Source organism: Myotis nattereri (genome assembly GCF_964212035.1).
Source record: "Myotis nattereri genome assembly, chromosome: 9".
NCBI lineage: Eukaryota > Metazoa > Chordata > Mammalia > Chiroptera > Vespertilionidae > Myotis > Myotis nattereri.
In genome coordinates this window covers 80,903,370-80,925,480 of record NC_138084.1, presented here as the reverse complement: position 1 = coordinate 80,925,480, position 22,111 = coordinate 80,903,370, and the positions used below count along the sequence as shown (strand labels likewise).

At 64.7% G+C, this 22,111-nt stretch overlaps 1 protein-coding gene across 2 annotated transcripts; it reads left to right on the top strand.

The window, feature by feature from the left end:
• Positions 1–627: 627 nt before the first annotated feature.
• On the top strand, positions 628–18,113 carry SCN4B (sodium voltage-gated channel beta subunit 4; the record flags this gene model as incomplete). 2 transcript variants are annotated; one of them, XM_081099238.1, is made up of 5 exons in its annotated part: positions 628–688; positions 10,352–10,524; positions 11,416–11,644; positions 13,600–13,729; positions 18,020–18,113. In XM_081099238.1, 5 exons carry the CDS (start codon positions 628–630, stop codon positions 18,111–18,113), a joined length of 687 nt encoding a protein of 228 aa, XP_080955364.1. The 2 variants fall into 2 exon arrangements, with proteins under 2 accessions (XP_080955364.1, XP_080955365.1); XM_081099239.1 differs by lacking the exons at positions 10,352–10,524; positions 11,416–11,644.
• Positions 18,114–22,111: the final 3,998 nt, after the last annotated feature.

Genomic DNA, 22,111 nt, shown 5'->3' with positions numbered 1-22,111 from the left:
GAGCCGGCACGCGGTTCCCCTGGCGCCCAGGGCAAGCCCGCACACGCCCACCCTGCGGCCCCTCGCAGCCCGGGAGGGGAGCCGCTGCCCCACCCGCGTTCCCCACGGCGCCACACACGGCCGCCCAACTCCGCAAAGCTCCATGCTACTCCCCAAAACTCTCCTCCTAACGGGCAGCTCGGCGTAGGGAAGATGCGGCGAGTGCCCGCGACTCCGCAGTGCCCGCCGCAGCCGCCCGGCCCGAGCTGGAGGGGGGCCCGCCTGCTCCCCGCGCTCCCGGACCGCGAGGGGCGCGGGGCAGGTGCGCAGCGGGCGGGCCCCCTGGGCTCCGCGGCGCCTCCTCCTGCGGCTGGAGCGCTTCCAGGGCCCGGCACAGCGACGCGGCCGCCGCGCTCGCCCGCGGTCCTCCCGCTCCTCCTCCCGGCTCCGCGCACCCCTCCTCCCCCTCGCTCTCGGCCGCCTCTCCCGCAGCCGGCTCCTCCTCCGCGCTCTCCCGGCTAACTTTCCCGGTCCTGCGGGCGCACCGCGCTCCGGGCAGGCGGGGCCACTGCAGACCGCGGGCCGCCGGCTCGCTGCGCCCTGGGTCCCATCCCCGCGCCCCTGGCGCGCTCTGCAGAGACCAGCGCCATGCCCGGGGCCGGGGGCCGCGGCGCAGCCCCGGCGAGATGGCTGGGCGCTGGGATTTTGGGTAAGGCAGCCGCCCCTCGCCCCCTTCTCCCTAGGCGGGGACACTAGGAAAAGCAGCGCCTGGGATGGGGTGTGTGCCGCGCGGAGCGAGCCCGCGGCTTCCGGCGTCCTGCCGAGCGCCCTGGGTCTGCGCCCCCGCCCCCCCCCCTCCCCGCTGCACCGCCCGGCCGCCTCGCCATGAGTTAGTTCTTTGCTGTTTTTGGCATCTTCTTTGGAGCTGAATCTTGGGGCTGCAGTGCGGTCTCCCAGCTCCGGCTCCGAGCAGCGGGTTCGGGTGTGGGAATGCCGGGTGGCTTGCACGTGTGATGGTTGGGATGGAGGTTTCTACCCCTGCCTGGGTTGTGTGCAACTTGGACGCTTGTTCCTCAGGCCTCAGACTTACACCGATGGGGGGGCCTCCCCCTCCTCCTGGCCCTTTTTCCATTTGGCTCCTCTGCCCTCTGCCTCCTCCGGGGCCCCCTCCCCCTTCCCTGCAGCTCCACACTTGGCCTGGAGGGGTTGCAGGGACTTGGAGGATCCATCGAGCCCCCTTTTGGGAAGGGGCTTCTCTCTTCTTACGGGGAGGTTCCACAGGAGGCCTGTGTAACTGTCCGGCTCTCGTTCCTGGGGGGACTGTGGCCACGGAGGAGACCGTGCGGAGGACACAGGGGCAGAGGGAAGATCTGTGATGTGCACATGAGTTCTGAGTGTCAGACGGGGAGAGATGCGGGAAGGGTCGTTATTAGTCCAGAATGTAATTTCATGAACCAGATGGGCTCAATGTAAGCCGACTCCGGCTCTGGCACCGCACCTCTTCTTGTTTATATTGGTCAGAGCTGGCAGCTGCCCCGCTGGCTTGGGCACATGATGTAGGCAGTTGTGCTGAGAACAGAAGCTGGAAGCCTTCAGGGGCAGTGCAGCGGCGCTTCTGCAGATGTAAGTGCTTGCGCTGTCCCGGGGCTCAGTGGGCTGGTGGAGAGGGCAGAGTGTTTACTCGGGAGCCACTGATTTAGTGACACCCGACGCCGGATGGGTGAACACCGGCGTGTCCTCTGGTACCTTCGGCACCGCTGTACGCTGGGTTCACGGACCTGATGAAACGGACCTCTGTGAGGCCGAGGTCTCTTGGGCTCCCCTCGGGGTGGCACAGTGCCACTCCACACCAGCTCCCCCTCTTCTCCTCTCTGATCAGCCCAGGTTCCCACGGGACCACAGCAGCGGGTCAGGGATTCCTGGGCAATTCAAACCCACGGCTAGGAAACTGGCCCCTTATCCACACCTCCTGCTGCTGGGTCCCGGGCTGCTCCAGTGTTCACAGACCCAGCCTTCTGTGGGAACCCAGCGCACACTGAGTGTGTGTCCGTGTGTGTGCACACGTGTGCGTGCATGTGCACACGTGCATGTGGGTGTGCATGTGCCTGCGTGTGTGAGAGAGACTGTGGGCACAGCACTCTTCTCCAGGTGGCAGCCCTGCCTCCTCTGGGGACTGTGCCGCTAGGTCAGGGCAGCAGGGCCCACAGGAGCAGGTTTGGAGGGAGCCCTGAGCTACCCTCGGGGTCCAGGAGAAAGCGGAGTGATGTGTAGGTGGGCGACCAGCAGGCTCCAGAACTGGCCCCAGCCCGGCCCCAGCATCGCCCTGAGCTTGGGGCACAGATGCCATCCTTGCTCTCCGCCCCGGGGGAAGATGTGGGGACAACGGGACCCGTGCACAGAGCTCCCCTAAGGACGAGGACACCATGCCCCGCAGGGGGCAGGGGACCGCCCCCCTCGCGTGGCCGAGGGTGGTCAAGGGGACGGAAGCAGGCCTCTCGGCTCAGTCATAGGCACTTGCCTCCCAGTCAGTCCAGGCCTGCGAGGGGGAAGGTCAGCAGGGTGTGCTGATGGGTTAATGAGAAGCTCTGGCCCTGGCCGGTGTGGCTCAATGGATAGAGCTTCGGCCTGCAGACCGAAGGGTTGTGGGTTCGATTCTGGCCAAGAGCATGTACCTCAATTGCAGGCTCCTCCCTGACCTGGGCCCTGGTCAGGGCGAGTGCATGAGGCAACCAATCAATGTGTCTCTCACTTTGATGTTTCTCTCTCTTTCCCTCTCTCTTCCACTCTTTCCAAAAATCAATGGAAAAATATCCTCGGGTGAGGATTTAAAAAAAAAAAGAATGAGGAGCTCTGGGACCTGGGGGTGGGGGATAGAGCCTGGGGGTGGGGGATAGAGTCTGGGGGTGGGGGTGCAGACTATGGGACTTGGGGGTGGGGGATAGAGTCTGGGGGTGGGGGTGCAGACTATGGGGCCTGGGGGTGGGGGATAGAGTCTGGGGGTGGGGGTGCAGACTATGGGGCCTGGGGTTGGGGGATAGAGTCTGGGGGTGGGGGTGCAGACTATGGGGCCTGGGGGTGGGGGATAGAGTCTGGGGGTGGGGGTGCAGACTATGGGGCCTGGGGGTGGGGGATAGAGTCTGGGGGTGGGGGTGCAGACTATGGGGCCTGGGGGTGGGGGTGCAGACTATGGGGCCTGGGGGTGGGGGGATAGAGTCTGGGGGTAGGGGTGCAGACTATGGGGCCTGGGGGTGGGGGATAGAGTCTGGGGGTGGGGGTGCAGACTATGGGGCCTGGGGGTGGGGGATAGAGTCTGGGGGTGGGGGTGCAGACTGTGGGGCCTGGGGGTGGGGGATAGAGTCTGGGGGTGGGGGTGCAGACTATGGGGCCTGGGGGTGGGGGATAGAGTCTGGGGGTGGGGGTGCAGACTATGGGGCCTGGGGGTGGGGGATAGAGCCTGGAGGTGGGGGTGCAGACTATGGGGCTTGAGGATGGAGCAGAACTCTGCCCCTCCAGCCCCTCTCCCCACATCAAACTCAGTCTCCTAGACAAAGACTCAGTGACTAGGATTGTCTGACCACACGCCCTTTTCCTGACTGAGAGGTCATTCCCGAGGCTGCAGAATGGCAATCGAGGTTGTGTGGGCCAGCCCTGTCTTAGGCGCTAGGCGCGTAGCTGGTAACATCTGGCCCGCACCCCTCCTGTTCCCTGAGTTGCTTAATTGCTGGGTTTAATGATCACCCGTGGGGGGAGGTGCTGGATCGCACAGCCCCTTCCCCTTGCTGTGTATTTCTTAGGGCTTGTTCCACGAGAGAGCGGGTGACCAGAGGGTGCTCACCCCACTCAGCGGCGGGAAGAGGAGAGGGCAAGGAAGGAGGGTGGGAGAGGAAGGGGCAGGAGGGAGCCCCAGGCTTGAATGTGGAACCAGGTTAGTTCTTTTTCTGGAGATGCAGGCCTGTGGGGCATCCCTCACCCTTATGGCTGGCCCCCTCCTGGCGGGGTCAGACTGACAGGCAGAGCCGGGCACAGAGTCACCCACTTTGCCCTGTGGCTGAGGGTAGAGGGATCTCTGTGAGCCCTGAGCTGGTCCTGCCAACACACCTCTGGGGCCTGCAAGGGGAGGGCAGGCACACTGCTTGGACTTGTTTGCAAAGCTGGTTTGTTGAGCACCCGGGATGTCTCAGGGGCCTGCTCCTACCCCAAAGCTCCAGGGGGCGGCAGGAAGCAGTCGTGTTGCCTAGGGAGAGAGAGCTGAAATCTTTCCCGGTCCCGGGGCCCAGGGGCCTTGCCTGGCCGGGCTCTGCCTCCCACAGCCCCCAGGGCCTGCACCCCAGGAGGAGTCTGTCCTGATTCCTGCCTCCCGGCTCTGGCTTCAGGCTTCTCCGACTCCCCGGGGCTGAGCGTGTCCGCTTCCCTGTGAAAGCCAGCCAGCTTCCGCCCGCCATGCCGGGCCAGCCCTTGGAGCAGAACCCAGAGTGGGCGCACGCGGCCCCTTTCTCCCCTCCGCACCGCTGGGAGTGGCTGAGGCTTGGGTGGGCGCTGGCCTTGGAGAGCTGAGGGTAGCCAGGAGATTCCTGCTCCGGTGAATGTTTGGAACTCGCATCTGCATGTACCAGGTACTTCTCACCTTAAGAAAACTTGGGAGTCCTGAGTCAGTCCTCAGAAGTGCGGCGCCTGGAGGAAGAGGGGGGGGGGGCAGGCCTCAGGGCACAGCGGCAACGGTCCTCCGAGGGCCGAGCAAGGCGAGGGCCGCTCAGTGAGCAAAGGCACAACCCGGCTCAGGACTGGATCCCACGCGTGTTCATCAGTCCCGGGCCCAGAAACAGGCCCCACCCCAACGCACCTGCTCCCCGCGAAATCCTAGAGTGAGGTCTGGGACCAGCGAAGAAAGTCTTACCTCTTTACGCAGGGAAACAGCCAGACACATGGAAATAGCTGCCACCAAGAGGGGTGCAGGAGGGCGTATAGAACAGTGTGCGATGCCTGGAGACACCTTGACCACGTGGGTCATTAGCTGGGGGTGCCTGGTTCCACCCAGGCCTGCCCTCCCTCCTTCCAGCCCCACCCTCCTCCCTGCAGGAGCCGAGGTGGAGGGATGTAGCACGGAACCCTTCTGTGTCCTGTGATCTGGTTTGGCTTTAGCCCCAGGTGGGGAGGCAGGGGAGAGCCCGCCCTGGCCTGGGGCTGTGCACACCGATGTGGCAGCTCGGACTTCCTCAAGGTCAGCGGGCAGCGTGGGGCCTGCCTGGCACCTGACCCGTCCTCTCCTGGCTGGGTCATCTCCCTCACCCCTGCTGAGCACTGCGGGGGGGGGGGGGCGGGGGGGGAGGGAGGAAGGGGGTGTGTGTAGGGGGGAGGGCGGGTCTCCCTGCTCCCTCCTCCTCCAGCACAGCCTCCCAGGTGACCCAGACCAGGCTGGACATCCCTGTGCCCAGGCCCCCAGGCAGAACTTCCCAGGCTGAGAGGGGTGCGGGGGATGCTGGGGAGATGCAGGCCAGGCTGCTGGGCCCACCTCTCAGGCACCTTAATATGGGCGGGCTCTGGGCTTGGGAGCCCCGTCTCTGGCTGTCCTGTGTCCCCTCCAGGCCCAGCGGGAGTGGCAGTGCCTCACTCTGGGCATCTGGGAGCTCAGTGTGAGCCAGGCCATCCCCACAGGCGCCCTCTAACCGGGTGGAGATGTGCACCGCCGTGAGCCAGGCCTCAGGGCAGCAGTTTTCTCCACGTTCTGGACTCTTCTTTCTCTGCTTCCGTCTGTGTGAGGCAGCCCACTCTCCTGTGCTCCTGGGTGTGCCGTTCTGGCTGGGCCAGGGCGGGGGTCTGGCCCCTACGTGGGTTCCCCCTTGTCCCCAGGAGCACAGTCCCCAGGCAGGGGTGCCAGTGAGCTTGGGAGCCGGCGCTGCTGCTCCTGGGAGCAAGGCCTGGGATCCTGTGGGAAGCCCGTGGGAGGCGGCCTCCCCGGACAGGACAGCGTCCCTGCCAGCTCCACACTCTGCTCCTGTCTGTGGGGCGGGGGAGGGGGGAAGCCGGCTGGGGTCTCTGACCAGAGGCCGTCTCCTAAGCTGGAGGGTGGAACGTCATTTTGGGCTCCTGTTCCTATACCTCTGGGGTGCTGGGTGAGAGGTGGGGTGTGGGGTGTGGTGCAGGGTGTGGGGGTGGGGTGTTGAGTGCAGGGTGGGGTGCAGGATGAGGGATACAGGGTACAGGGTGGGGTGCAGGGTGGAGTGCGGAGTGGGGTGTCGGATGGAGTACTGGGTGTGGGGTGGGGTGCTGGGTGCAGGGTGGGGTGCGGGGTGGGGTGCGGGGTACAGGATACAGGGTGCAGGGTGCGGGGTGGGGTGTGGGGTGTGGGTGGGATGCTGGGTGCAGGGTACGGGATACAGGGTGCAGGGTGGGGTGCTGGGTGCGGGGTGGGTACGGGGTGGGGTGTGGGGTGTGGGTGGGATGCTGGGTGCAGGGTACGGGATACAGGGTGCAGGGTGGGGTGCTGGGTGCGGGGTGGGTGCGGGGTGTGAGGGCAGAGGTTGAAAGAAGCCAGCAGCACTAGTCGGACAGGGTCATGCTCCTGGAGAGGTGCCCGCTGAGAGGGGGAGCAGCAGACCTGCGCCTGCACCCCGCTCACCCCACGCGGGGGCAGGAGGGAGCCTTGCCATCTCTGAGCCGGTGCCTCATTTTGTCCGTTGGGGCTAAAAACAGCCCTGCCCTCCCGGGTCCGTGTGAGGGGAGCGAGGCGCCGTCCCGTGGTGGAGGCGCAGGCTCCCCGTTTCCTGTGGGCCCCGCCGCTTAAGCGCGCGGAGCCTCGATTCCAGCGCCTGTCACGTGCGAACAGGACCCCGCGCTGCGGCTTTGTAAGGACAGTGGGGCTCGTACAGCATCTCAGCGCGTGGCTCTCAGAGTCCCCTGGGCCCCGCAGTCCCCGGACCTGAGCGACGCAGCTCGCCAGGCCCCGGTCTCGGCTCCAGAACCAGGACCCGCAGACGCCGGGCCACGCGTCACTGTCCTCGGGGACTCAGGCGAGGGGTCACTGCAATAACCTCTCGGGCCCTGGCCGGTGTGGCTCAGTGGACTGAGCGTCGGCCTGAGGACCAGAGGGTCCCGGTTCGATTCCGGTCAAGGGCATGGACCTCGGTTGCAGCCTCCTCCCTGGCCCTGGCCCTGGTCGGGCTTGTGCAGGAGGCAACCAATCGATGTGTTTCTCTCAGATCGATGTTTCTCTCTGCCTCTCCCTCTCTCTTCCACTCTCCCTAAAAATCAATGGGAAAATATCCTCGGGTGAGGATTAACCAAAAAAAAAAAAAAAAGCAAAACACACACACAAAACACCTCTCAGACTCACTGGGACCCTGGTGGGCAGAGCCTGCACTTCTAAAATGTAAGGGTGTGTGTGTGGGGGGGGGGAATGGACCGGAAGCGAGTCATCTCACCGCCCTGTGAGCGATGACAGGCCGCGCTCATCACGCGGGGAGCAGCCGGGCGGCACATGGTGAGTGCTCAGTGTCCGGCAGCAGGTCCTCGGGTCCTGCCAGTTCCATCAGGGGGTTGGAGACGACGCTAACGAGATGCGTGGGAACGGCCTCCTGTGTCCATCGCTGACCAGTGTAAATGGGTTTGTTCCGCTCGTTTCAGTTGGAGTCTCAGAGCCGGACGTAAAGCGAGGACTCGCTGAGTCAGGCTGGTAGCAGCCCGGGCCCTGGTGCGGTCTGTGAGCTTGAGGGAGAGCCCTCTGGCTTCAGAAACCGTGATGCCGCAAAGCCGAGGGGGCCGGGAGCGGCCACGGGGCTGCCAGCTGTCCTCGGGGCGACGCCCTGGTCACTTCCTGTCCCTGTTGCTCAGGCGCACGAGGTGTCATTCCCGCCTGTGGGCACCTCGGGAGGAAACTGGTCTGCGCCTCGCTGCGTGCTGCGAGGGAGGGAGTCGGATTGAAAAGGCCCCGCCTGAGCGGATTGGGGGGAAGAGAAGGCCAGCAACACACATTTACTTATTTATTTATGCATGGCAAGGATTTTACATTTTATTGCACTTAAAAAAATTTTTTTTTGGCTAATCCTCACCTGAGGATATTTTCCCATTGATTTTTAGAGAGAGTGGAAGAGAGAGGGAAAGACAGAGAAACATCCATGTGAGAGACACATGGATTGGTTGCCTCCTGCACACACCCTGACCAGGGCCCGGGCCGGGGAGGAGCCTGCAACCGAGGTACGTGCCCTTGACCAGAATGGATCCCGGGAGCCTTCAGTCCACAGGCCTAGCTCTATCCACTGAGAAAACTGGCCAGGGCTATTGTACTTTTCCCATGACCATTAAATACTGCTGGGCTCTATGGCCAGCGTTTGGGTTGCAGGACCTGTAAGGGTGAGGTTATGCAGTCATTTAGGGGTGGGCTGCCCAAGGGAAGCAGAGACTGAGGGCCTTCTTGCAATGGTTAGAAAAGCTGTTCAGGCAGAACAGAGGTCCTTGCTTGCCCCGGCAATGTGTCCCGGACCAGCTTTTACCAGGAGAAATAGCAACCAGGCTGGTTAGCTCTGGCTCGTGACGACCGAAGGTGGGTCCAGGCAGGAGTCTGGCGGCTGCTGCAGCTCACATTCACAATCCGGGCAAAGGCGGACATAGAGCCCAGCAGGTGGTTGTTTCACATCCAAACCACCACGGGGGGGGGGGGGGGGGGGCGGGCTTTCCTCAAACCGCGGGACAAAGCAAGGCCAGCGGCCTTTAAAACGCAGGCCGACCCCGCGGCTGGGGGACAAGCCGGGTCGGGGTGCGCCTGCAGGGCCAGGAGCCGGCTTGGGCTGAGAGGGGGCTGGGGGACAAGCCGGGTCGGGGTGCGCCTGCAGGGCCAGGAGCCGGCCTGGGCTGAGAGGGGGCTGGGGGACAAGCCGGGTCGGGGTGCGCCTGCAGGGCCAGGAGCCGGCTTGGGCTGAGAGGGGGCTGGGGGACAAGCCGGGTCAGGGTGCGCCTGCAGGGCCGGGAGCCGGCCTGGGCGGAGAGGGTCTCCATGGGCCCAGCCGGAACCGGGTCGGCTCAGCCAAGTCTCCTCCGTCTGGGGCCGTGGTGGTTCCGTCTCTACAGTGAAGCGCTGGGGTTAGCGGGTCCGTCCTGGTCCTTTAGCTTTGACATTCGTGGGGACGCCAGGCCGGAGGTCCGAGTGGTTGAGGGGAGCAGTGTCTGGGAGGGCGAGCCGGGGAGACGGGACAGGTGGCTGCGCTCAGCTGCCCACAAGACCGAGTCTGACCCCTGGAGGTTGCGAGGCTCTGGGCGAGGCCCGTGGCTCCTCTGAGCCTCGCTTTCCCCCCGTGACATGTGCTTGTAACACCAGCTCAGGGAGGAGGTGAGAATGACGCGCGTGCTCACGCGCATGCGCACTGAGCGAGGATTGGGCCCAGGTCAGAGAGGTGCTCTCGGGGTCACTGGGAGCCTGGGGAGGCCCCCTCTGAGTCCGCACCCTCCTGACTCCAAGGACCATCTGATCTGGGGGCAAGAATAGGTGGCATCCAATGCCAACCCCCTCCCCCACCTCGATGCACAGTGGGGTTTTCTCAAGGACTGTGCAGGGTAGCAGGAGGGCCGGTCCTCTGGTCCCCGAGGCCAGGGTGGTATGGGTTCGCTGGTTAGTGGGTGTGGAGGTGGGGGGTGGAGGGGCCAGAGCGGGGCTGTGGGGCTGGGGGCGGGACGGGCTACTCAGGAGAGGACAGAGCCAGCGCTGCGCACCATCCCGCTTGCGTGATCCCGATGGTCTGATCATCAGGATTCTGCCCGCCCAGCGCTCTGCCCTGACTCTCCCTGATCTGCTCGCTGCGGTGGTCGCTCTGCCAGCTGCTGGCCGGCCCGGGGACCACCGTTCCCACGCTCACCGCGCTCCATCCTGGCCCTGGGGGGCTCCGGGCTCCGGTGGAACAGGGTTCAGGCTCAGCACTGACACGGGCCTCATTTTCTTGGGTGGGGTGACCCCTAGTGGTCACTCGGAATGCCACCAGGGCTTAAGTGGTCCCGCCTTCAATCCCGCCCAGCAAGGGGGTCGGAAGGAGAAGGAAGGCTGGTGGCCCAGGCAGTGTCCCTGGAAGTCAAGAGAACCATCTTCCTGCAGTTCCCGCCGAGGGTGACTGCACCCTGCCTGGCCGAGCCACCCTCTTCCCGGCCCCTCCTGAGCTCCAGCCTGGAGGCCTCAGAGGGCTTCGATTTGTTTATTTTTATATATAGTTTATGGATTGGAGAGGGAGAGAGAGAGAAACACTGGTGATGAGAGGAAATCATTGATCGGCTGCCTCCTGCACGCCCCACACTGGGGATCGAACCCTGACCTCCTGGCTCATAGGTCAGTGCTCATCCACTGAGCCAGGCAGGCCCCGCCGAGGGCTTTGGTTAAGGGAGTGGTGCCGCACAGGTCTCCTCCTGCTGCCCGCGGCCCTGGCGCTGGAGGTGTCGGTGGGGAAGGCCGCCACCATCTACGCCGTCAACGGGACGGAGGTCCTGCTGCCCTGCACCTTCTCCAGCTGCTTCGGCTTCCACAACCTGGCCTTCTCCTGGTCCTACAACAGCAGCGACGACTTCCGGGTGGTAAGCAGCTGGGGGGGGGGGGCAGAGGGGGCGGGCCGGGGCAGACCCCCTCCCGCCCTGTCGCTCAGCCTGGCCTCCATCCCGGACTCCGGGCCCTGGAGACTGGCCCCGGGGAGGGTCCCCATCCTTTGCTTCTCCTGGTGCTCTTTGTAGAGCCGACCCAGGAAGAGCCCCCCAGGGGAGGGATGCTGGGATCATGCCGCCAGGGGGCTGGGATTGGGGGCTGCTGGGATTCTTGGAATCTTCTGTGTGGTCGGAAGGAGTACCTGACCCCGGAACTGCTTGTGCAAAAAGGAATAGTTTAATTTCTAAAGCAGGAGCGAGGAAGGCGTGGGGCGGGGGCAGGTGGTGGTGGTGGTGGTGGTGGGGGGGGGGGAATGAGGAGAGTCCAAACAGGAGAAGGGACTTGGAGAGCAGGGGTAGGGAGCCGAGAAGACAGGGAGACCTATAGGAGCACCCCCAGGGCCAGGGGGTGGTTGGCCACAGGGGTTACTGAGGCCTCTCCTGCGATCTCCAGGGGCCCAGAAAGACCACCAGGGAAGCCACGGATGGCCGCCTCCACATAATGACATGCTGAGCGCGGACTGTGGGGTTGGGGGCCACCGTTCTGAGGGACAGAGGGCGGTGCCCGCCAACCTGGGGGGCGGCAGAGGGGAGCGAGGGGGGCATTTGCAGGCGTTGTGCTACATCCCAGGGAGATGCACGGCTTTCGGCTTTCGGCCGAAGCAGCCACATCGGGCTCGCCCGGCAGAGCTGCGGGCACAGGCGGGAGGGAGACAGGCGGGACGGAGCATTCTGGCCGCGGGCTGCTCCTGCGCGCAGGTGGGACTGGGAGGCTGGAGCGATGCCCGGACTGATGCTCCTCCTCACGTCTCTCCCACCGCCTCGCAGCTCCTAAAAGGGACCGTGAAGAACGAGAAGTCGGACCCCAGGCTGCACCTGAGGAGCGACGACCGCATCACGCTGGAGGGCTCCACCAAGGAGAAGATGAACAACCTGTCCATCCTGCTGCGGGACCTGGACTTCGGCGACACCGGCCGCTACACCTGCCACGTGCGGAACCCCAAGGAGAAGGACCTGCAGCACCAGGCCACCATCTTCCTCCAAGTGGTCGATAAGCGTAAGCGGGGCGGGCGGGGCAGGGGGTGCAGGGCGGGGCGGGGGGGGGCACGGGGTGCGGGGCGGGGCGGGGCGGGGTGGCACGGGGTGCGGGGCGGGGCGGGGGGGTATGGGGTGGGGGACAGGGTGCGGGGCGGGGCGGGGCGGGCGGGGGGACGGGACGGGGCGGGGCGGGATAGGGTGGGGGACGGGGTGCGGGGCGGGGTGCGGGGCGGGGCGGGGTGGGGGACGGGGTGCCCTCACAGTGTTCCGGTGAAGTGGGAACCTGGGCCGGGTGTGGTCTGAGCCTGGATTCAGTGCTCGGAGGCAGGTCTGCCCCCCTCTTGCTCTCTGGAGGCCACCCTCTGGGGGCTCGGCCTGTCCCTAGGGAGAGGGGAAGGGCACCCAGTCTGCGGCACGGCTGAGTGCCAGGCGCCGGGCGAGGTGCCCGCCCCGTGGCTCCTCTGCCTCCCACCTTCTTCAAGCCCAGGGTCCCACCTGTGACAGGCTCAGGCACCCACCTGCAGCGCATGCGCATTGAGCCCCTGCCTGTGGCAGGCATTGCTCTGGGCGAGGCGGGAGCAGGCACAGGATGGACACATTCTTTCCTTATTTTTATACGTATTTATTTATTATTATTTTTAAAATATATTCTTATTGATTTCAGAGAGGAAGGGAGAGGGAGATAGAAACATCAATGATGAGAGAGAATCATTGACTGGCTGCCTCCTGCACACCCCCTACTGGGATCGAGCCTGCAACCCGGGCATGGGCCCTGACCGGAACCGAACCTGGGACCCTTCAGTCCACAGTCCAACGCTCTATCCACTGAGCAACACTGGCCAGGGCGAGGCAGACAAATTCTTGCCCATATGGAGAGTGCCTTCTATGGGAGGAGACATCTAGAAAACAGAATAGAGAGGAACATTCTGTTGTATCAGAGAACAGGATCAGTGTTATGGAGAGAAGGGACCACGGGCAGGGAGGCAGGTGGTGCTGGCAGGGTCGCTTGGGGAGGCCTCGCTGGCGAGGGCGGCAGAGGGCGAGGGCATCAGGAGGAGGGAGGAGGCTGTGAGGAGGCCTTTGGGAGGACAGTCCCAGCATTGGGTGGAGTGAGGACGAGTCAGATTAGGCCAGACTCTGGGGGCCGTGTGAGGGTGGGGAGCGGCTTCTCTCTGCGGGATCCGAGCGGGAGACTTAGTGCTGGAGCAGGTCCCTCTGCTGCTGGGCCCAGAGCAGATGGTGGCCGGCCAGGGGCTGCGACCGACACCCTCGCCGGATGTCCAGACGGCCGTGGTGGCCAGAGCTCGGCTTCCGGAATTGTCTTGGAGTTAGGGCATCGGGGTTCTCAGGGGGCGTGGAGACGGCGTGAGGAGCAGAGGGGTTGAGGACGCACAAGGATTCTGGTCGGAGCAGCTGGAGAGATGGAGCAGCTGTGGGTGGGGCAGGTGATGAAGCCAGGAGGCCACTCCCCAGAGGAGAGACAGGTGAGGGGTTCCATGACCGGCTCAGGGCCACCAGCCGGAGTGACCCCGAGGCCTGCAGTTGGGAGCCGGGCGGACTCCCCAGTTCTCCTGCCATGGGAGGCATGGGGAATCTTAACATTCTCTGCTCAGGGAAAAGCCCAGAGAGAGGCCACGCTTCTCACGTGGGCTTGGGGGTCTGAGTCTGAATTCTTCAGAGCCTGGGCCTGTGGGAGGACGCGTGTGGGGAGGCGAGAGGACCTGGGGCTCCCTTGAGTGGCCCCTATGTCCCAGCTTCTCTGCTCCATCCCTAAAGCGTGGCCCTGGGGGTCACGCTCCCTCCCCATCACTGCTCCCTCCCCTGCTCCCATCACAGCACCCTCCCCTCCCCCATCACTGCTCCCTCCCCCATCCCAGATACAGGGGTCGGAGGCGGTGTCGGCCTTGGACGGCCACCGTGCTCGGCTCCAGGTGACCCCGCGCCCCTGTCTGTCCCCTCCACCCCCCCCACCAGTGGAGGAAGTGGACAACACGCTGACACTCATCATCCTGTCGGTGGTGGGCGGCGTCGTTGGGCTCGTGGTCCTCATCCTGCTGATCAAGAAGCTAGTCACCTTCATCCTCAAGAAGACCCAGGAAAAGAAGTAAGTGGCTCCATTGCCGCCTGCCCCTCCACCCACGCACCCATGGGTGCCCCAGCATCCTCCGGGGCCACTGTCCTCCCCCGTCCATCGCCCACCTCCTTCCATCCACCCTCCTCCTTCCATCCGGCCTCCCCGTTCCATCCAGCCTCCCCCTTCCATCGCCCTCCCCCTTCCATCGCCCTCCTCCTTCCATCCGGCCTCCCCCTTCCATCGCCCTCCCCCTTCCATCCGCCCTCCTCCTTCTATCACCCTCCCCCTTCCATCGCCCTCCCCCTTCCATCCGCCCTCCGCCTTCCATTGCCCTCCCCCTTCCATCGCCCTCCTCCTTCCATCCGGCCTCCCCCTTCCATCCGGCCTCCCCCTTCCATCCGCCCTCCCCCTTCCATCGCCCTCCCCCTTCCATCCACCCTCCTCCTTCCATCCGGCCTCCCCGTTCCATCCAGCCTCCCCCTTCCATCGCCCTCCCCCTTCCATCGCCCTCCTCCTTCCATCCGGCCTCCCCCTTCCATCGCCCTCCCCCTTCCATCCGCCCTCCTCCTTCTATCACCCTCCCCCTTCCATCGCCCTCCCCCTTCCATCCGCCCTCCGCCTTCCATTGCCCTCCCCCTTCCATCGCCCTCCTCCTTCCATCCGGCCTCCCCCTTCCATCCGGCCTCCCCCTTCCATCCGCCCTCCCCCTTCCATCCGGCCTCCCCCTTCCATCCGCCCTCCTCCTTCTATCGTCCTCCTCCTTCTATCGTCCTCCTCCTTCCATCGCCCTCCTCCTTCCATCCGCCCTCCTCCTTCCATCGCCCTCCTCCTTCCATCCGCCCTCCTCCTTCCATCGCCCTCCTCCTTCCATCCGCCCTCCTCCTTCCATCGCCCTCCTCCTTCCATCCGCCCTCCTCCTTCCATCGCCCTCCTCCTTCCATCGCCCTCCCCCTTCCATCGCCCTCCCCCTTCCATCGCCCTCCTCCTTCCATCCACCCTCCCCCTTCCATCCGTCCTCCTCCTTCCATCGCCCTCCCCCTTCCATCCGTCCTCCTCCTTCCATCGCCCTCCTCCTTCCATCCACCCTCCCCCTTCCATCCGTCCTCCTCCTTCCATCGCCCTCCCCCTTCCATCCGTCCTCCTCCTTCCATCGCCCTCCTCCTTCCATCCACCCGTCCTATGCCGCCTTCCTAGCCCCACCAGGCGCTCCCCGCTCCTGCACTAACCGCTCCCTCTTCCCTGCTGCCAGGAGGTTTCTGTGGTGGCTGCTCAGTTCCCCGAGGGCAGGAGTGCAGCCTTGGGCTCCTCACCCCACTGTCTTCTGCTCACCCTGTTAGCTTCCCTCTTTCTACTCGTGTCGCCCTAACCCAAGGCTCTAGTCAAGGATTTAGGAGCCCCCCCCTTTTCAAGTCGGAGAAAAGGTAAGAGTCCATGTGCAGAAGCCGCAGGGGGGAGACCTTCTAGGGAGATGGGAGTGTTCCTGGGAGATTCTGAAAATCCCCTGGGAGACAAAGAAACCCACAGGGGCAGGTGCTGCCCCCTGGAGGCCCATAGGGAAGGGGGATGTCTTCCCCCCTGTTTCTCCCCCAGGGCCTCCTGCCACCCCCCAGGCCAGAGCCTCCTGCCCCTTCCACTGCTGGGGGCAGGGAGCAGGGGCTGCTGGGTCCCCTCGGCACACCGCCCGCCTGGGTGGGCGCAGCCCGGGAGGCCCTGGTGAGATTCCCTCAGCACTGCACCTGGGGATGGGGCCTGACAGCTGCCTCCTGCCATGTTGAGGCACCTGGTGAGGGCCTTCCCCGGGCAGGCGTTAGCCAGCTCTTCCTGCCGCCACAGAGAAGGGGCGCCGGTCCATCCAGAGACCACAGACGGGCACAGGGACGGGTGGGGGGTGAGGGGACTTGGCCTATGGCTTCTTTAGCTCTTTGAAAGGCCAGTGAGAGGGCTGGGCATAGGGCCCACAGCCTCCCATCACTGCTCCCTCCCCATCACTGCTCCCTCCCCATCACTGCTCCCTACCCCGTCACTGCTCCCTCCCCATCACTGCTCCTCCCCATCACTGCTCCCTCATCATCACTGCTCCCTCCCCATCACTGCTCCCTCCCCATCACTGCTCCCTCCCCCATCACTGCTTCCTCCCCCATCACTGCTCCCTCCCCATCACTGCTCCTCCCCATCACTGCTCCCTCCCCCATCACTGCTCCCTCCCCATCACTGCTCCCTCCCCATCACTGCTCCTCCCCATCACTGCTCCCTCCCCATCACTGCTCCCTCCCCATCACTGCTCCCTCCCCATCACTGCTCCTCCCCATCACTGCTCCCTCCCCATCACTGCTTCCTCCCCCATCACTGCTCCCTCCCCATCACTGCTCCACCCCATCACTGCTCCCTCCCCATCACTGCTCCTCCCCATCACTGCTCCCTCCCCCATCACTGCTCCTCCCCATCACTGCTCCCTCCCCCATCACTGCTTCCTCCCCCATCACTGCTCCCTCCCCATCACTGCTCCTCCCCATCACTGCTCCCTCCCCATCACTGCTCCCTCCCCATCACTGCTCCCTCCCCATCACTGCTCCCTCCCCATCACTGCTCCTCCCCATCACTGCTCCCTCCCCCATCACTGCTTCCTCCCCCATCACTGATCCCTCCCCATCACTGCTCCTCCCCATCACTGCTCCCTCCCCATCACTGCTCCTCCCCATCACTGCTCCCTCCCCCATCACTGCTCCTCCCCATCACTGCTCCCTCCCCCATCACTGCTCCCTCCCCCGTCACTGCTCCCTCCCCCGTCACTGCTCCTCCCCATCACTGCTCCCTCCCCATCACTGCTCCCTCCCCATCACTGCTCCCTCCCCCATCACTGCTCCCTCCCCATCACTGCTCCTCCCCCTGCTCCCCTCACAGTACCCTCCCCTTCTCCATCACTGCTCCCTCCCCTGTCACTGCTCCCTCCCCATCACTGCTCCCTCCCCATCACTGCTCCCTCCTCCATCACTGCTCTCCCCCATCACTGCTCCCTCCCCATCACTTCTCCCTCCCCATCACAGCACCCTCCCCTCCCCCATCACTGCTCCCTCCCCATCACAGCACCCTCCCCTCCCCCATCACTGCTCCCTCCCCATCACAGCACCCTCCCCTCCCCCATCACTGCTCCCTCCCCATCACTGCTCCCTCCCCATCACAGCACCCTCCCCTCCCCCATCACTGCTCCCTCCCCCATCACTGCTCCTCCCCCTGCTCCCCTCACAGCACCCTCCCCTCCCCCATCACTGCTCTCTCCCCCATCACTGCTCCCTCCCCCATCACTGCTCCCTCCCCCGTCACTGCTCCCTCCCCCATCACTGCTCCCTCCCCATCACTGCTTCCTCCCCCGTCACTGCTCCCTCCCCATCACTGCTCCTCCCCATCACTGCTCCCTCCCCATCACTGCTCCTCCCCATCACTGCTCCTCCCCATCACTGCTCCCTCCCCCATCACTGCTCCTCCCCATCACTGCTCCCTCCCCCGTCACTGCTCCCTCCCCATCACTGCTCCCTCCCCCATCACTGCTCCCTCCCCCGTCACTGCTCCCTCCCCATCACTGCTCCCTCCCCCATCACTGCTCCCTCCCCCGTCACTGCTCCCTCCCCCATCACTGCTCCCTCCCCATCACTGCTCCCTCCCCCATCACTGCTCCCTCCCCCGTCACTGCTCCCTCCCCCATCACTGCTCCCTCCCCCATCACTGCTCCCTCCCCCGTCACTGCTCCCTCCCCATCACTGCTCCCTCTCCATCACTGCTCCCTCCCCATCACTGCTCCCTCCCCCGTCACTGCTCCCTCCCCCGTCACTGCTCCCTCCCCCATCACTGCTCCCTCTCCCATCACTGCTCCCTCCCCGTCACTGCTCCCTCCCCCGTCACTGCTCCCTCCCCCGTCACTGCTCCCTCCCCCATCACTGCTCCTCCCCATCACTGCTCCCTCCCCTGCTCCCATCACAGCACCCTCCCCGTCACTGCTCCCTCTCCCATCACTGCTCCCTCCCCATCACTGCTCCCTCTCCCATCACTGCTCCCTCTCCCATCACTGCTCCTCCCCATCACTGCTCCCTCTCCCATCACTGCTCCTCCCCATCACTGCTCCCTCCCCCATCACTGCTCCCTCCCCCATCACTGCTCCCTCCCCCATCACTGCTCCCTCCCCATCACTGCTCCCTCCCCCATCACTGCTCCTCCCCATCACTGCTCCCTCCCCCATCACTGCTCCCTCCCCCATCACTGCTCCCTCCCCTGCTCCCCTCACAGTGCCCTCCCCCCTCACTGTCCCCCCCCCCCCCCCCCCGCCAGGAAGGAATGCCTTGTGAGCTCCTCAGGGAATGACAACACGGAGAACGGACTACAGGGCTCCAAGGCCGAAGAGAAGGCTCCCAGCAAGGCGTGAGCCTGAGGGCCACAGCCCAGGGCGCCCTGTGAGGGGGACTCGCAGGCCTGTGGGCCGCCTGCCTGACGCTGCTGCTTGGCTTAAACTCTCGTTTTCCTGTGGGAGCGGGTCCTGTCCGGCCTGCCGCCCGGAGAAGGGGTGGGGTGCAGTGGGAGGGTCCAGTGGGGGCCAGGCCTCACCCCTGGGCCGGTGCCTCTCCTCTTCCCGGTGGCAGAGGACGTGGCCCCAGGCTTCTCCTGGAGCCGGCGCCCTGGGAGCACGAACCCTTCTGGGGCACACTGGCCTCAGGGACTCTGGCAGGGTGTGGGGTGGGGCAGGGAGAGGCTCTGATGGGTTCCCCACCCCCTGCCCCCGTCCACCACCCCTGCCAGCCCTTCCCAGGGCACAGGGGGCCCATCCTGCTTGGGCGCCGCCCCCTCTGCTGTGGGTGCCTTGGTGCCCTCACACCTGCTCCCCTGACTCAGGGTTGTGTGTGGGCACCCCCCCTGCGCCCGCCGCCAGCCTCCGCCTCAGGTCCCCTTCCTTTGGTGAGAGCGCCCGCCGCCTGGGGTTCTGGCTGCTTCCTGCTCAGCTGGGCCTTGCCCGCCGGTCCCGGTGGGGAGGGGGGAGGGTGCCAGTTTTCCTTAGCTTTTCCAGAACTGCTGACCCGTGTGTGGGGCTAGAGGCTAGACTGTGCCTTAGCTCCAGGTCCAGCTCCCTCCCCCTCATGCCACCCGTCTCCTGTGGCACTGCTGACGGCTCCCCGCCCCCCCCCCCCAGGCCGGGGCCAGGGCGGGGGCGTGTCACTGTGGCCCCTGGGCAATGGCTGAGTCACAGAGACGGCCCCCAGACTCCCGGGGGCCCCGGGCTAGGATGTGGAGGTGCGGGAGTGGCCCCAGGTGCTGTCCCCGGGTGGGGGCAGAAGTCAGGTGGCAGGAGGTGGCATTCGGAGGTCACGTCTGCCCCCTGCCCGGCTCTCAGAAGCCCTGAGGCGGGCTCCTGGGCCCTGGGGGGGGGGAGGGGAGGCAGGAGCCTCTTCTCCAGAGGCGGCAGCAGCTTCCTCAGGGTGGAGACAGGGCAGGAGGGGGGCGGGGAGGAAACTGGGGGGCCGCGGCACACGGGCTGTCCCTGGCCCTGCCCCCCCATGAGCTCAGGGTCCCCGCCAGCTGCCGCTGTCCCTTCTGTCCTTCTGCTCCCAGAACCCATCCCCGGGTCCTGGCATTGGGAGCAGACAGAGCAGAGCCACCAGGCACCGGGGAAACTATACTGCCTTCCTGCAGCCGCTCCGCCAGCGCCCCTGGCCGGAGGGCCGGCCCCCCCTGAGGACAGGCTGCCGACCAGGCCAGGCCCTGGACGGGAGGGGGGTGCCCCTCGCTGCCGCTGCTGCTAACGCACACCCGGCCAGCACGTCTCTGACTCAGCTTCCCCATCTACCCAATGGGCGGCCTGATGCCTACCTACCTCACTGGACTATTGTGAGGCTTGGCGAGTTGTGTTTGAAGGACCTTTGGGCTTGGAAAGTGACCGAGGAGGCCAGCGTTCTAACTGGTGGGGTGTTCAAGGTGGTCCTGTCCCCCTCTCTGTGTCCCTTCCCTAGAACACACACCTCCCTCCTCCCATAACACACACCTCCCTCCTCCCTACAGCACACATCCTCCCTCCTCCCATAACACACATCCTCCCTCCTCCCTACAGCACACATCCTCCCTCCTCCCATAACACACACCTCCCTCCTCCCATAACACACATCCTCCCTCCTCCCATAACACACACCTCCCTCCTCCCATAACACACATCCTCCCTCCTCCCATAACACACATCCTCCCTCCTCCCATAACACACATCCTCCCTCCTCCCTACAACACACACCTCCCTCCTCCCATAACACACATCCTCCCTCCTCCCTACAGCACACATCCTCCCTCCTCCCTACAGCACACATCCTCCCTCCTCCCATAACACACATCCTCCCTCCTCCCATAACACACATCCTCCCTCCTCCCATAACACACATCCTCCCTCCTCCCTACAACACACACCTCCCTCCTCCCTACAGCACACACCTCCCTCCTCCCATACACACACATCCTCCCTCCTCCCATAACACACATCCTCCCTCCTCCCTACAACACACACCTCCCTCCTCCCTACAACACACACCTCCCTCCTCCCTACAGCACACATCCTCCCTCCTCCCTACAACACACACCTCCCTCCTCCCATAACACACATCCTCCCTCCTCCCTACAACACACACCTCCCTCCTCCCATAACACACATCCTCCCTCCTCCCTACAACACACATCCTCCCTCCTCCCTACAACACACACCTCCCTCCTCCCTACAGCACACATCCTCCCTCCTCCCATAACACACATCCTCCCTCCTCCCTACAGCACACATCCTCCCTCCTCCCATAACACACACATCCTCCCTCCTCCCATAACACACACATCCTCCCTCCTCCCATAACACACACATCCTCCCTCCTCCCATAACACACACATCCTCCCTCCTCCCATAACACACACATCCTCCCTCCTCCCATAACAGACAATCCTCCCTCCTCCCATAACACACACATCCTCCCTCCTCCCATAACACACACATCCTCCCTCCTCCCATAACACACATCCTCCCTCCTCCCATAACACACACATCCTCCCTCCTCCCATAACAGACAATCCTCCCTCCTCCCATAACACACATGCTCCCTCCTCCCATAACACACACATCCTCCCTCCTCCCATAACACACATTCTCCCTCCTCCCATAACACACATCCCCCCTCCTCCCATAACACACACATCCTCCCTCCTCCCATAACACACATCCTCCCTCCTCCCATAACACACATCCTCCCTCCTCCCATAACAGACAATCCTCCCTCCTCCCATAACACACATGCTCCCTCCTCCCATAACACACATCCCCCCTCCTCCCATAACACACACATCCTCCCTCCTCCCATAACACACATCCTCCCTCCTCCCATAACACACATCCTCCCTCCTCCCATAACAGACAATCCTCCCTCCTCCCATAACACACATGCTCCCTCCTCCCATAACACACACATCCTCCCTCCTCCCATAACACACACATCCTCCCTCCTCCCATAACACACATCCTTCCTCCCCCTTCCCCCCTCCCCACTTTCCCCTCTCTCCCTCCCTCCTTATCTCCCTCTCTCCCAGGTCTCCCCTGGGGACTATTTCAGTGTTTGTTGTCAGGAACCTGGGCCCTGATGCTTGAGGCTCCTGTAATGACACTTGGTGGGTGGCTTTCAGCAGAGGCAGGGGGACTGTCGGGGACTCCTGGTGGCCTGAGGCCCGGTGTTACCTGCTGGCACCTGTAAGTGGGCGGAGGAGGTTAGATTAGTCCCCACACCAAAGAACGGTCCCTCCCGACACCGGGACCACACCCCTGGCTCCCGACACCGGGACCACACCCCTGGGAAAAACTGGCGTGTCCTGAGGTGAAGCACAGCCGTCTCCCCACAGACCCACCGGGAGGGCCTGCGGCCAATACCAGGGAGGAGGGTGTGTCAGGACCTGGGCCCCACAGGGCCATCTGCACAATGTCCTGGGGGCCCAGGCGCTGCGGCTGGGGGAGAGTAAGGTGCATGCGAGCAGAGACAGGTCTTTCCCAGCTCCCCTTCCTGGCCCTGACCTCGGGCTCCACACCCCAGGCCTGGGGCTCCTCGGGCAGGAACTGAGCAGAAGGCGGCCAGAATGGACCCGGGCTGCTAGCGGGGCCTGGGATGCCCGTGGAGCCCCGGCGTCCCCCGTTCCCCGGCGGCTGGCCCACAGGAGCTGGAGGGAGTGGAGGCGGAAGCCATGTTCCCAAGGTGGCAGGGGCAGGTGGGCATTCATGACTATGGGCGGTGGCTGTGAGAGAGAGGGTGCTGGAGGGGGGCAAAGGCTGGGGTGCCTGAGGTGGGCAGCCTGCATCGCAGGAGCTCTGGTCTGGTTCAGTGTGACCTGGGGGGCACCCAGAGGCTGAGAAAGGATAGGAAG